The sequence below is a fragment of the Panthera onca genome, chromosome D3 (genome assembly GCF_046562875.1).
Source record: "Panthera onca isolate mPanOnc1 chromosome D3, mPanOnc1 haplotype 2, whole genome shotgun sequence".
Lineage (NCBI taxonomy): Eukaryota > Metazoa > Chordata > Mammalia > Carnivora > Felidae > Panthera > Panthera onca.
Window position 1 is genome coordinate 21,518,218 of NC_138350.1, and position 14,424 is coordinate 21,532,641.

The window sequence follows — 14,424 nt, forward strand, 5'->3', positions numbered from 1 at the left end:
GGGCTTTGAGATCAAGGTTGCTGTGGGCAGATGGCCAGGGCTTTATTACATTGAGTGGGTTGCCAGACACCTGCCCTCTAGCCCCACCCCACAGCAGGCTACGTGGGCCGCTCCTGGGGCTGATGTGCAGGGTTGGCCTGACGTTGGCCTGGTGACAGTCTCCTCCTCAGCCTGGCCAAGGCCTGGATGGGGTTCTGAGCACAGTTGGTCGAGTGGGTCATGTCCTCCAAGGAGGGCTTGCTGGGCCGGCTGCAGAGCTGCTGAGGTGAGGATGCCCGGAGCTGGCACGGTAGGGTCCTGCCCGCACTGGCTGTCCTGCTGCTGGGCAGGTGCTGCCTGTCCGGGGGCCTGAGGGAGGACCAGATGGCAAGATCCCCTGTGAGTGAGGGGGACCAGCCCACCTATCTGCCCCACCTCTGGCAAAGCCTTACTCACCCTGGGGATGCGTTCTGGGCCTGGGCCAGGGCCGCTGCTCCGTGGATGCCCTTGTTGTGAGGGGCCCAGAGCTGGTCCTGTGGAATCAGCTGCAAAAAAAGCCAATATCAGAAAGGCTCAGGAAATTTCTCTGTACTGTTCAGAGAGGGTATCATCACCATGGAGGAGAGGGAGGGCCCAAACCTGTACCCACACCCTTCCTCTGAGGGGCAGGGTTTGGGAAGCCTTCCAGGGCTACCCCAGCTGCAGTAAGTGTGGGACATTTTGCTTTCTGACAAGTTCCAGGTTGCACTTGAAATAAAGGTACCAAGGACTGGAGGGGGAAATTCGGAGCTGGCAGGCACTGTAACACTCTCATGCCTGCTTGAAACCTGTGTAAGCCACGTGATGAGGCAGGCTTTCAACAGGTTCCCAGGGTGGGGTCTGAAGACCTGCCAGTTAGGTACCTCCTCCAAGTCTCCAAGGGTCGTCCCTCTCAGGTCGGGGAGCCAGGATGCCCACCTTAAGGCCCCCCTGCTGGGCTACTTCCCGGATTTTGGACAGCATAGACCGGAGCCGCCCATTCTCCTCATGCAGGACCCGGATGCGGATGTCGTTGGCCTGCACCTGCCTCTCCATGTCGTCTGTAACATTGCCGGAGCCTATGGAGACAAGCTCTCTGGTACCTCACCCCAACCCGTGGAACAGGATCTCAGAGGGCACACATGCCAGCTGAGGTATGGCTTGGGTTGGTGGCCTGGCAAGCACAGGTGAGCTGAGCACAGTCAGTGCACTGAGCCTTCCACCTCATCTTCCTTCTCCTGAGGCCTTGTCTCTGCTTCCCACCCCTACTTGCTGGAGGTGACTGCAGCATTGTAGAATCTGACAGCTGCGTGGGACCTCCAGCTCACTGAAGACTTTGTAACTAGGCAAGAGAGTGAACCTCTGCCAAAGCCGTCTGTTTTCAGAGGGCCAGAGAGACAGTGAGCTGTCCAAAGTCACACAGCCAGCTCTTCTTGGGTATGAGTTACAGGAATTCAGCAAAGACGTTCTTTCTCACCACTTGGGGGATGGAGGTTTCTTCTCTGACTCTATGAACCTGAGCAAGTTGTTGCTTGCTGTGGTTCTCAGTTTCACGGTTTGTAAAAGGGCTCTTGCCTGCCTTGTGGGGCAGATGAAGGGACAGTGGAAGGGCCTGGAACACAGTGCTCAGGACCACTAAATTGTGGTGGATCTTCCTGGCAGCCTTGCAAATGGATTCACCCCCATCCATTTGGGTGAGGGCTGGAGGGGCTGGAATGAGAACCCAGGTTGCCTGGCATCCAGTCCTCTGCTAAAATGGGTAACTAACACTCCTGTGCCATGCGCTGCATGACACAGGACAACTGGGGCTGTACCCCTGGAGCTGGCTCCGTGGTGTGGTTTGGGGAGACACCAGGATGGGGGACATGAGGAAGTTGAGCAAGGACTGGCATGTGACATGGTAAAGAACACAGGCTGCAATGTTAGAACTGTACATTGGACTCAGCTGTGTGACAGTGGGCAGTCACCTCACCTCTGGGCTTCTGTGTCCCCATCTACACAGAGTGGATGATGCACTGTGTGTCCTGGGAGCTCGGTAGGGGCCACGCTGCAGGCTGGGGAGTTGCAGACCCAGTGTCTTGCCCAGGTGAACCCTCAGCTTCCTGTCCAGGCCCTGATATGCCCTTTCCACCACCTCTGGGTCCCTACTTGGGATCTGGGCCTCGATGGGTCTGTGCAGGTCTGGGAAGGCCACCAGCAGTCGCTCCCGCTCCCTCAGCTCCATGAGCTCCCGTTCCATCTCCGATATGGTCAGCTGCAGATCTGTCGTGGTCTGCTCCAGGCTTTGCTTCTCCCGCTGCAGGCTCTGCAGTAGCTCCTGGGGCAGGGAGAGGCTCGTCTTGTCTGAGGAATGGCTCCTGACTCCCCTGGGGACACCCCCTTCCCTTCCAGACAGGGGACTGGCCCACAGGCACTCAGCTGGCTGGATACCCCTCTGGTGAAAGGGAAGAGCCATCCCACACCCTTGCCTTGCCCGCTCCCACCTGCTGGGCCAGGAGCTGGCTCTGCCCCTGCTCCCTCTCGCTCCGTACATTCTGCAGCTGCTCCTCCACGTGGGCCCGCTGGGCCTCGGCCTCGTCCAGGCTGCCCCGCAACTCCTCACGTTCCTGGTCCAGGCTGTCCAGCTGCTGCAGCAGGGCTCGCTGTTTGGACTGCAGGGACTGAGCCAGGGTGGGCAGGCGGGTGAGGCCCAGCCGGCTGGTACAAAGGAGGCTATGGTATCTTTGACCCTCCAAGCCCTCTCCCTTGTGCCCTGCCTGTGTAGAGGGGAGGCTGTGCACAAGGGGCACAGGAAACACAGCTGTATACCCTAATGTATACCCCCAGGCCAGTCAGGGCCAAGCCCCCCAACCTGCAGACCGCTGCCCTTTTGTAGAGCAGTTGGCCAATTAATTATCAGTCTCGCCCCCTTCTTTACAGTCACAGTCTCCATTCGGAGAGGCATTCTGGGCAATATGCTTTTCTTCTTCTCCTTAGGTCTTCAGTGTCCCATCAGCCCATGTCACTTGGGACCCACATTTCCTGACATCCACTGAGTGCAAAGCAGGAAGAACCAAAGCTGGTCCGTTCTGAGTCCTGGCTCTACCTCTGGCTAGCTGTGCAGCTTTGGCAATTTCCTTAATCTCACTGAGCCTGTTTCCTTATCCATAAAATAGGGATATGACAAGAGTATCTGCCTCCTTCTGTTGTGATGAGGAATAAGAACAAGAGGGCTCCAGAGGCTGAAGCCTACCATCTGGATCACTACACACACCTGATGCACGGTGACCATGACTGTTTGCAGGGCACTGAGAAAAGCACCTGCTTGCAGTTGACAGGCTTTCCCATACTGGGCCATGCCTGATGCTGGGGACTTCCACCTGGGGTCTTGGCTTCCCAAATGAGTCTCTGAGACTAAGAATAGTCAGGACAGTCCCCAGACCTATCCCCTTCTCTAGGTGGCAGGTTACTTGCTCCCTCAGCCATACTCCTGAGGGTTCCTGCAAGGCCCCAATGCTGAGGGCACAGCTGTATTCTGGGCTTCGGCTCACACTTGCCCTCCCTATCCTTCCTCTGACTGATGGACTAATCACCAGCCCTTGGCATCCAGTTTAAAGGCCACTTCCTCCCAGAAGCCATCCTGGACTCCCACAGGCAGATGTGCCTGTCCCTCTGTAGACTCCTGCAGTACTTTTCCTGCCCCTGTTAGCCATCTGGCAGCAGAACTACGGTGGCCCAACTGCTTGTCCTCACTGGGTGGGGAGCTCCTCCAGAACAAGGCCTCCTTTGGGTATATCTGTTCCTGGATCACTGTTTCCCCAGGGCCCAGGGCTCAAGGAAAGGCTCAGACTCTTGGTAAAAATCAAACAACCTGGGTGCATGCTGGGGAGTAGGTACCCTACACGGATAACCCCCCACACCCCACCAATGGAGCTCTCTCTTCCTGCAGCCCACGTTGCAGATACCCTCAGGTGCTGGGGGCCTCACCTCCTGGTGGCGGACCATGCTGTCAACTCGGGCTTTCTCCTTGTCCAGCTCTGTGCTGGCCCAGCGGATCTGCTGGCTGGCCCCATCCAGCCGCCCTGCCAGCACCTGCACCTGCTCCTCCAGCCGGTGCACCTGCCTCTCGGCCTCTGCCCTGCGCTCGGCCTCCTCTTGAAGCTGCCGGGCCTTGGTCTCTGCAGGATTGGGTGGGCATGGGAAAGGGTAGTGCAGGGAAGCCTGGATGCAAGTCCCTGTGCTGCCTCTGACCCGGATGGGACCTGAGGTGGGGTGCGGAGGGGTCTCATCTCTGGGTCTCAGTGTCCTCAGCCACAAAATGGGGCCCTGAACACTGCCTGAAGTGGGTTGTGAAAATAGAAGGTGCTCTTTGGGCGGGAGGTGGCACCCCAACTCTGGCCATCACCCAACAGCATGGCCAGTCAGGCCCACTCTCCTTGTGGTTCCCTTTCTCTGCCCCAGAAGCCCAGGGGACAGAGATGGAGGGTGCTCATCCTGCTGCACCACCGAGCACATGGCACGGGGTTCAGGGCCATACGATGGGACTCCTCACCCACAGCCTGCATGGACTCCTGTTGCTGCTTCAGCTCCCTCTCCAGGGTGGCCACCTTCATCCTGAGGTCACTTGTTTCTATGGCAGCCGAGAGAGAGGGGTCTTTCAGAGGCTCCCTTGGCCCCAGCCAGTGCCTTCACACCCGGTGTACCCTGCAAAGCAGTGGCAGCTGTTGCCGTGCAGAGGGGCTCCCTGGGCTTGTAGAAGCTCTAGGGAGATGCCAGAAGGCCTGGGCCCCATTTACCCTATCTACTGGCTGACTGCCATGCCTCTATACCTCTCTGGGCCTTAGTGTCCTCCACAGAGGCAACAGGCTGAGAAAAGGCAGTGGTTTGCCCAAATCCGTCAGGCCACACCACATCAGTGGGTGCTGGCCCATTTCTGGTGCCATAGCTGTACCTTTGCCTGACGGCTTCCACTGAAACCAAAGAGGCTGCTCTGCTGGCTGGAGGTGCCAGGGGAGTAGCTCTGCCAGGAGCTACTTCAGCGACACCGGAGTGAGTGGATTAATTCCCTGGCTCCCTCACCCTCCTATGGGACAGCTCTGAGGTGCGTGTTCTATACCACCAGCTCCAGTGTTCCCCGTTGGGATCAAGCTCCAGTTGCCTGCAGTGTCACCAGCTTGATGAGTTGCCTTCCCTCTGTGTCTCTTGCCCACTCCTTAGCCCGGGTTTCTTTACACCAACTACTGATACCTGCAGCCCTGTTGTGGGGGCCGCTTCTGGGAGAGCCTGCGCTAGGCCATAGCAGAGCCTTGGGCACTAAAGGTCCGGGTTCTGGGGCACAGACCTGTGAGCAGTTGCTGCTTGTTGTGCTCCCACTCCACCAGGTGCTGCGCAGCTTCATCTGCCTGTTGCTGCCGTTCCCCCTGCTCCTGCTGCAGTGCCTGCTCCAGCTCGCCCACCTGCTTCCTCAGTCCATCCTTCTGGCCCTCAGCCTCCTCCAGCTGGGCCCTAAGGGGCCCAACAAGCTGAGTGAGGGCCCCCACATGCTTACTGAGGCGTGTCAGGTCTTTGCTCTGCTCTGCCGCCCAGTGGCCCATGGTGGCGGCCGGCAGCGGCCTGAGCCCCATGTTGTCCTGCACCAGCTGCTGGAATTGGCCTAAGGACGAGGGCAAGTTCTGGCTCTGACATAGGCTGATGACCATGTTGCCCACCTCCCGCAGGCTTCCCTGGACACTGATGCATGCATCACAGGGCACCAGGGCCGTCTCCACAGTCTGGGAGTGGACGCTCCTACTGTTCTTGACGGTCCTGGCTGGATATTGCAGGGATACTCTGGCAGGGAGGCTGTCTGGCTCCTGGCAGGTCTGGGGCGAGGCCGGCATTGGGGAGGGGGGCTTGATGAACTTGGCAGTCACAAATTCAGGGCTCCTGGCTGGCTCACCCTTGGCTGTGGGCTTGGAGGTGAGGGTCTCCCCTTGGTTTACCCTTTTCTGTGGTCAGGAAAAGAAAGGGAAAGCAGATGAGGGAGACAGGCCTGGAAGGTGACCAGTTTCCTGGGGATATTGTGACAGCCTCTCCTGATATTCAGACCCTCATTATCTGACACCAATGTGAATGAGAGAGAGAACCTTCTCCTTTCTACTGCCTCAATTTACCAAGCCCAGGCCCCCTCTCTGCTGCCCCCTGCCCTAGGCTCCGTGCAGTTACATGCATGGCATTAGGTGTCTAACAGTGTAGGTGTCTAACAGTGAAGCTGCAGCTGCCAGTTACTGGGGTCTTGCCTAGTGGACTTGCTTGCTGTCAGGTCACCGTAGCTGCTCGCAGTTTTCCTTTCCTCCCTGTTATGGTGATGGTGGTCCTTCTCACTGGGGATTTGTGAAGGTTACGAGATAAGCCATAACAAATGGGGCTAACATTAACAGTATTACCCAACAACGCCCCGAGAGGTAGGAATTGCTATTATTCCCACTGTACAGATGAACAAACTGAGGTTCAGAGTAGGTAGGGATTTTCCCCAAAGTCCCATGCATAAAGAACAGAGCCAGGTAGCCCAGACATGACCCCTGTGGCCTGCATTGCTAACTGTGTACTGTATTTGGCATTGATAGGAAGGCTCCAGAGTTGATACTATCTCCTTCAGGAAGCACGGGGCCAGCAAAGGATGTGGTACACATATGGTGTGCAAGGAAGCTGGGACTGCGGCAGGTATGAGGGTGGCCATGGTTGGGGAGTGGGGGGGAGCCAACCCACCTGTGGGGCTGCCTGCTTGTAGAGCATGCCCAGCCTCAGTAGGCTGTTCCAAAAGCACCGCGCTGTGAGCCCCACAGACATGCAGCGCCCCACGGCCTGGGCAGAGGGCACTGTTTGCTCTGAACCAAGGTTCTCCAAGTAGCTGGCACAGCTCTGAAGCAGCAGCAGGAGCCTGTGGGCAGAGACGGGAGGGTTAGCTAGGGTAGAGCCTGGTGCAGGCATGCCTACACACCATGCAACTAGCAGCCTCTGGCTCTGAGGACTTAGAGGGCCTTAAAATGTGCTCTACTGGACCAGCTTCAAACCCAATCCAAGAGCCACTTTCTCTAGGAAGACCTCCCTGAGGGCTGCGCTTGGGGGCCTCTTCCAGGCTTCCTGGGTAACAGCACTGCTATCTGGCTGTTCCCCACTACACTGGGATGCTCTGGGAAACAGAGTCTTGCTTCAGTTGTGCTGTGAGTGCTCGGAAGGTGCTGGGTGGGTGGCTGCATTACACACATGGCTTAGAGCCTTCACCTTACAGAGGACAGAGCGGAGACTCTAAGAAGGGAAAGGGCCTGCCCACAGCTTCAGGGCGAGCATGCAGGGCAGGCATGCCCTGGAGTTTCCTGATTCTAGTCAGGGTCTCCTGCAGGGCGAGCTGCTCCTGTGACATGGGACACGTGAAGACAGCTGGGTGTCTATGTTAACCTCAGTGTTCAAAATTAGAGTCAGGCTACTTTTAAGGAAGAGAGGCATTAGAAGGATGAGCTTGGATCTGCATGGGAACCAAGCTATTTTAAAGGAAGAGGAATTATGTTTACAGAGCATACTGGGCAGGTAAGCCACCTTGTATTGTTCCGAGTGCAGAAGGGTCATCCTAAACCCATCGGAGCCTTGGGCAGAGAAGGCCTGGGGAGGATGCACCAAATGCCTCCAGGGCCCACCCCTTTCTGGGCCAAGGTGTCTTCCTCTGTGAATGGGGACAACTGTGTCTGCTGCAGTGCTGGGCAGCACTGGCGGCGGAGGGGGGGGGGGGCAGGGGGAAGAGCCTGGAAAGAAGACAGAGCATGGCCTTGACAGAGGGAGTGGAGAAGACATGTCAGCAACAGCTTCCCCAGGGGCATAGGTAGACTGGGCCTTGATGGATGAGTGGGGCTTGGCCAGACCAGGAAGGGTTGGGCAGGGGTACTCGAGCAGAGGGCACAGTGTATGTAAAGGCACAGAGGAAGGAAGGTGTGTTCTGTGCTTATCCGTGTTTAGCTTTTCACAGGCTCCAAATAATGCTTTCATACTGGGGGTTCTTCTAAGTGGTTACCCTGGCTTCTCTGTCCCCAGGCAGGTCATCCCCAGACCGCTGGTGTCCTTGGCTGTCAGGCCCCCATGACTTCGGTACGTGTTTGGAGCACAGGGAGCCTGGGTTTCGGGCCCCAGGAAGTGGAAGCCTGATGACCATGTTACGTTTAATGATAGTGTGGAAGTGGAGGGGCTTCAGGGCAATCTGCTGGCCTCTTCCCAGCAGGGCCAGAATCTGGAAAAACATATTCCATGTCTGACCTTGTGACACAGAGAATAGCATAGCCCACAAGACACCAGGAAAAAGAGCCTGGGATGGAAACTCTGAGCAGCAGCCGTGGTGTCCCCAAGGCACAGAAACCCTGAGGAGGCAGCGACGGCAGCTGGAGAGGCAGCTGTTGTGGTGGGGTCGGGGGGCGGGGGGCGGCGGTTGCTGGCAACCCCCTGAGGGCAGGCACGATAGGAAAGTACAGCACATGACAGAAGAGATCACTATGAGGGCCTTGAACTGACCAGCCTCCTGACAGGTACTCAGTTAAAGGTGATTATTGTCACCAACATTATCCCTGCTGAGGGGGATCCCAAGGCTGGTCTACTGGTTTAAGGGGCAGATGCCAGCATCCTGAGATCACCAGGTTTGGTGGAGGCCCTCACCTGTCAATGACCAGCTCCAGCAGAACAGCATGGGACAGCTGCGTGAACTCGGGGTCACCTGGCACATGGTCATAGTGCTCTAGCAGGGCCACCATGTCCAGGTCGCAAGCCACACGGTCAGGGAACTTCCAGGAGGGGAAGTGCACAGGCCCAGCATGAGAGAACACATCCACAATGGCGCCCTGTAAGTCAGTGAGGTCCTTGCGCAGGCTGTCCATGCAGGACTGGCTGCCCAGCAAGTGCGCCATCCTCGTGGCTCCTGCTGAGCAGAGAGGATCCCCGTTAGCCAGAGCCATGTGGCTGCTGCTGGAGGAAACTTCCTAAAACCCTGATCTGCCCCGTTCTTAGGCCAAAAGTCCAACCTAGACCCTGGGGAAAAGTCTTTCCCAGGCCTGGGTCATGGGCCCTTTGGTACCTGCTGGTGGGTAGACTTTACCAAAGTCCCTCTCATCCCCCCAACGCGATGCCCACACTGCCAATTCCATAGCTCCAGGAGTCCCCTCCAAGGGCCCAGGTGTGCCAGACCCCTGCTAAAGGCTGGGCAGATACAGCTATGAACAAGTACCTATAGTCCTTCTCTCCCTGAGCAAACCACTGAACAGGCAACTGACACCTAAAAGAGAGTGGTAGTTACAGGGTAACAGGAAGAGCTGGATCATGCTGGGCCATTGTCAGCTCCTGCCTGGACAGCTGCAGCATCTTCCAGCAGGGCCGCAGGTCTGATCCCTCCAAGTGACGCACTTCAGCTTTAGAGATCTGGGCCAAACCCGACCCGAGCATGTCACACCGGCCAACACCCCTCAGGACTCCCTTGGGAGAAAGGCCACCTCTGGCCACATCTCCCCCACTGCCATACTCTGCGTCCCAACCACCATCAGCTCCAAACAGCAGTTCAAGTGCCAGCACTCATTTCTAAACCTGGGCCCGATCTGTCTCTCTGGTCTATATCATGCTTTCCCCATTCAATTCCCATCACCCCGCTAATTCCTCTCATCCTTTGGGATTCCTGGATATCACCTCCTTCAGGAAGCCTTCCCTGACCACCCTCTAGGGCAAGATACCAGTAAAAGTGCTCAAGCAATAATAAACATTATTCTTGTGATTACTATTATTAGCAGTAGCGACAACAAAGACCATCCTTGTCTGGAGCCACTGCCTGCCTTCTATATGTCCCCTTTCCCCCTGCAGCCCATACAGAATGCTTCTTGTCCATCTCTGGAATCTGTGGACATCTGAAGAAAGTGACAAATGGTCCCTGGTCCTTGACTCAGAAGGTGGAGAAGCATGACACTGTCCTGCCCCTCCAGTGGCTCATCGCATGCCCTGCCAGTTTCACCCTCTTCCCTCTGTTCAGAGCTGGGCAGCCCTGGTTCTTCCCCACCCTGAAGCAGGGTCTCTTGTCCTTTGTGGGTTTCTTAGCAGCAGAAAGCACTTCCTTGTACCATAGCTCTTCCCTGCCCTGCATGGGCTGCTTGGGCAGTATTTAGGTCATGGTTGGTTTCCCTGATTCCCAGCAAGTCCAGGCCTGGTACAGAAGTTTCTCTTCCTCCAACCTATTTCTACCCCAACCTCACTCATCTCAGAAAATGGCACCCCCACTATGTGCAACTGGACACTTCCTTGTACTCCCTTCCTTTACCCTCACATCCAAGCGCCTAGTGCTGCCAATCCTGTGTCCAGACCACACTGAGAACCCACCACCGTGTTCGTTAGTGCTGCTCCACACTCCATCTTCTCCCTAGACCACCGCCACCGCTTCCCTTAGGAGTCACCCTCGTCCCTCTGCCCAGCACCACCTCGTCCATTCATTCTGTATATGGCCAGAGTGATCATTTAAAAGGCAACTCAGGGGCACCTGGGTGGCTCAGTCGGTTGAGCGGCCGACTTCGGCTCAGGTCATGATCTCGTGGTCTGTGGGTTCGAGCCCCGCGTTGGGCTCTGTGCTGACGGCTCAGAGCCTGGAGCCTGTTTCGGATTCTGTGTCTCCCTCTCTCTGACCCTCCCCCGTTCATGCTCTGCCTCTCTCTGTCTCAAAAATAAATAAACATTAAAAATAAATAAATAAATAAATAAATAAATAAATAAATAAAAGGCAACTCACCCCCCAGCCTAGAACTCTTGAATGGCTTTCTACAGCATAAATACTGGAACACTTCCTTGGGCTCTGCCCCTGTGTGGTTTGTTCCCACTTCAGCATTTTACCATCCAGAATGTGCCCTCACCTTCCCACACTTTCTCTAGATAAGACACCTTCCTTCAGGTCCCGAGGCCAGGTGAGTTCACCTGTTACACATTCTCAGAGCACTCTGTTCTTTTCCCTCCCAGCATACGCCACACTGGCACTGAATTATTATTTGAATATTTGTAGTTGGTAGTCTGTTTCTCTACAAGTGCATGGACTGTCTTTTAAGTTCACTGTGGTATGACCTGGCCACCTGGGCTGAGAGACCTGAGGGACTGCTTGTGCCCACAGCTCCTGGGATGCTCAAAGGCACCCAGAGGTGATTCCTGAGGGCTGAGCTGGCCTCTCTGGCTTCCCAGAGGACTTGGGCCCTGTCCTCACCTCTGCACAGGTGCCTGCCGGTGAAGCGGAATGCCTGAGTATGTCTGGCTGTCAGACTAGCCTGTGGGCTCTGGGGTTCAGGGTCAGAGGCTCATCCAGGTCCCTGGCTTCCTATATCCAGTGCAGGGCTGGCCCCGAGTAGCTCTTCAGTGTCTGGGAATGGATGAAGGCAAGAGTGAGTGAGTGGGCACTCAGGGAGACTTCCTGGGGTGGGGTGGGGGCAGGGAGGAGCCTGTCCCAGAAGAAGAAGAGGGTGTCCCAGGCTAGAGGAATGGAGTGAGAGAAAGCACATGTGGGGTCACCTACCTTGAGCCTGAGCACAGAGGTTGTACTTTAATGGTGATAGGCCCTGACCACAAGGACCTAGTGTGTGTTATTTCCTGAATCTGCCTCCTTTACACAGGTGAGGAACCTGAGGCTCTGGAAAGTTAGGGGATTAACCCAAGGTCACTCAGGGAGCTAGGATTCTTGAGTCCAACATTTCTGCTCTGTCTTCAGGCCATGCTGCTTCTAGAGCAGCACTGTCCAAAAGAATTATAATGCTAGCCTTATATGGGATTTTAAATTTTCTACTAGCCATAAAAAAGTAAAAAGAAACAGGTAAGTTAATTTTAACTATATATTTTATTTAACCTAATAAACCCCAAATACTCTCACTCCAACATGAAATCAAAATAACATTATTAAGGAGATTATTTTACAGTCTTTTCCACATTCGGTCTCAAAATCCAGTGTCTATGTGACACAGCACATTTCAATTTGGACCAGCCACCATCTTCAAATGCACCACCACATGGACTGGTGGCTACTGTACTGGACAGTGCAGGTATAGAGGGTCACATCCTGTGTGTTCATGAAGCAAATGGTGACTGAGCACCTATGAATGCTGGGCACTGTGTCAAGAATACAGACAGAGAAGGACACACAGAGCCCTGTCCCCAGGGACCACCTCTGAGGACCCCTACGGGGGGCAGGTCTTTGGTGTGTCAGTTCTGTCGGTTCCACCCACGGGGCAATGAATATCCACCCTACAACACTCATAAACACACACTGGCCCACATCCCGCAAACTCATGTTGCCACATGACCGCCTCTCGTGAGATATTGCCACCTGTGAGATTTTATTTATATCCCCAAGGAATGAGGCAGAAACAAACAGAAAAAACAGACTGAAAGATTCTGGGTTTCCTTCCTGGAATGGGAGGCAGGAAATAAATAAAGCAAGCAATCCCATCCTGGCAGGAGGCATATGCAGGTGGCAAAGCACCTGGAACTCAGGAGCTTGCTTGTGAAGACATCAAGAAACACTGACCTGTTCACCCTCAAATAACTATAGCTGCCATCTGGGACCATTTGAGATACCAACTCCTGAACTCTGGTTCTGTTAAGTAGAACAAATGCCAAAGCATCAGTAATATGTGAAAGGAAAACAACACTGAAAAATATCCAAGGTCACCACCCGTCGTTTTCTTCTGAACACTAGAGATTTGCAGTTACAAACATGTTTTGAGAACCACTTAGTTTTGTGTTAAGTGAAGAAGCATTTGACATGGGCTTTCTCTGTAATTCCTGGGTCTTGAGTGGAACCCTCAGCCTGAAGCTGCCAGCCCTGTACTGACTGAGATCATATAGGTGATGGCACTAATTGTGCTAACATTGCCCTGAGGAAGGAGCAGCAGCTAACCCTGCCTCTGAGTTCCCTCATGCTTAAGGTGGACTTTTGACTTGCAGAGAAGGGAAGGGGCCTTTCTTCCACTCCCATTCAACATGAAAGCTCTTTCCTTCTCTGAGCCATAGGACCCTACCCCTCTGGTAAAAGATTATGCCCACCTCTGGGGTGCCTGGGTGGCCCAGTCTGTTAACCGTCCGACTTCAGCTTAGGTCATCATTTCAGGTCATCATCTCGAGGTTCTTGGGTTTGAGCCCTGCATCAGGCTCTGTGCTAACAGCTCAGAGTCTAGAGCCTGCATAAGATTCTGAGTCTCCCTATCTTTCTGCCCCTCCCCACCTCGCATTCTTTGTCTCTCAAAAATAAATAAACATTTAAAAAAAAAAAAAAGATCTTGCCTACCTCCTGGCCAGTGCCCCTGCTGAGATTCAAGGTCATCAAACACTTTGGAAATTCTAAAACGAGTTGTCAGCCTCTGACTCAGGATTGCTAATTGCCTGGATCCCTGGGGATAATAAAGGACCTGAATGAAGACAAAGGAATAAGTAGCTGCACTAGTAAAGGAACAAGAATGGGTTTGGATTTCCACTCCACCAACTCAAAACTTCACTGTTCTCATCTGTAAATAAGTTGCTATAAGAAATAAGTGATGTAAAGCATGTAGTGTTTGGCACAGGGTCAATAAATCCTAGCTATCATCGTTCTACATTAATAATAACAACAATGACATAAACCAGCTATGGAGTGTGTGCGTGTGAGAAAGAGGGCTGGGGTAAGACACTTGGGAGGGCATCTCTTCCTACCCGGGCTCCATTTCACAGGTGAAGAAACTGTTAAACTATCCAGACAGGGCAAAAGCCGGCCCGGATTCAGGAGCTGGGAGGGAGGGGTGACGGGACAAAGAAGACAGTATCTCAGGAGAGGAAGTGGAATGGGTGGGATTTGAGGTGAGCCTTGGGGAAGCTAGGGTCAGCAGGAACGCACCTGAAAAGGTCTTGATTTGAGATGGTCTGTGGGGCTTGAGGGCGGGACTATGGGAGGTAGAGGGTGGAACCTAAGAAAGGCAGTCCCACGGGAAAAGGGACCAGTGGGAATTAGGACTTGGGACTTGGGACTTGGGAAGGGGGTATAGAGGAGGTGGACCTGAAGCAAAAGAGGAGTTTAAGGGAGAAGGAAGGCGGGGTCTTCAGAAGGCAGCCTCGAGGGGAAGGGGCTCTCCAAAGGGACAGGCCAATGTGAGGGAGCGAGGAACCCACCTTAGGAGTAAAGGAGAGGGGGGCCAAGGTCGTGAGGTGCGGGTGGAGAGTGTCCGGAGAGTGATATAGGACGTCTCCCCAGTCTCCTGCGTTGCAGCCTCAGCCCCAGTGTCTGGTCGGCTCATGAACTGTCCCCTGCGCGCCTGCTGCTCCTGTGATCGCCTACAAATCCTAGCCTGGTGCCCCGACCGCTGCCATGGCAACGGCGTCTCGCGCTGGCAGCCCTAGGAAAGGGGCAGGAAGTTGCATCACGAAGAAGGGGCGGTCCCGGAAGTGCGTCAGCCT

General features: G+C 54.9%; 1 protein-coding gene across 13 annotated transcripts; it reads right to left on the minus strand.

Moving 5' to 3' along the window:
• Window positions 1-17: 17 nt before the first annotated feature.
• On the minus strand, window positions 18-14,423 carry CCDC157 (coiled-coil domain containing 157). Of its 13 annotated transcripts, XM_060612723.3 has the most exons (15): window positions 14,140-14,423; window positions 13,286-13,388; window positions 12,527-12,595; window positions 11,522-11,635; window positions 11,216-11,368; window positions 8,653-8,911; window positions 6,724-6,895; window positions 5,318-5,963; window positions 4,529-4,606; window positions 3,964-4,154; window positions 2,481-2,657; window positions 2,146-2,314; window positions 937-1,076; window positions 436-524; window positions 18-348 (listed from the first exon to the last, which is right to left on the minus strand). In XM_060612723.3, the coding sequence occupies exons 6-15, from the start codon at window positions 8,898-8,900 to the stop codon at window positions 99-101; spliced, it is 2,160 nt and encodes a 719-aa protein (XP_060468706.3). In that variant the 5' UTR covers window positions 8,901-8,911; window positions 11,216-11,368; window positions 11,522-11,635; window positions 12,527-12,595; window positions 13,286-13,388; window positions 14,140-14,423; the 3' UTR covers window positions 18-98. The 13 variants fall into 13 exon arrangements, with proteins under 13 accessions (XP_060468706.3, XP_060468715.3, XP_060468702.3 ...); XM_060612732.3 differs by lacking the exon at window positions 11,522-11,635 and having other exon boundaries at window positions 2,529-2,657; XM_060612719.3 differs by lacking the exon at window positions 11,522-11,635.
• Between the last annotated feature and the right edge of the window lies 1 nt (window position 14,424).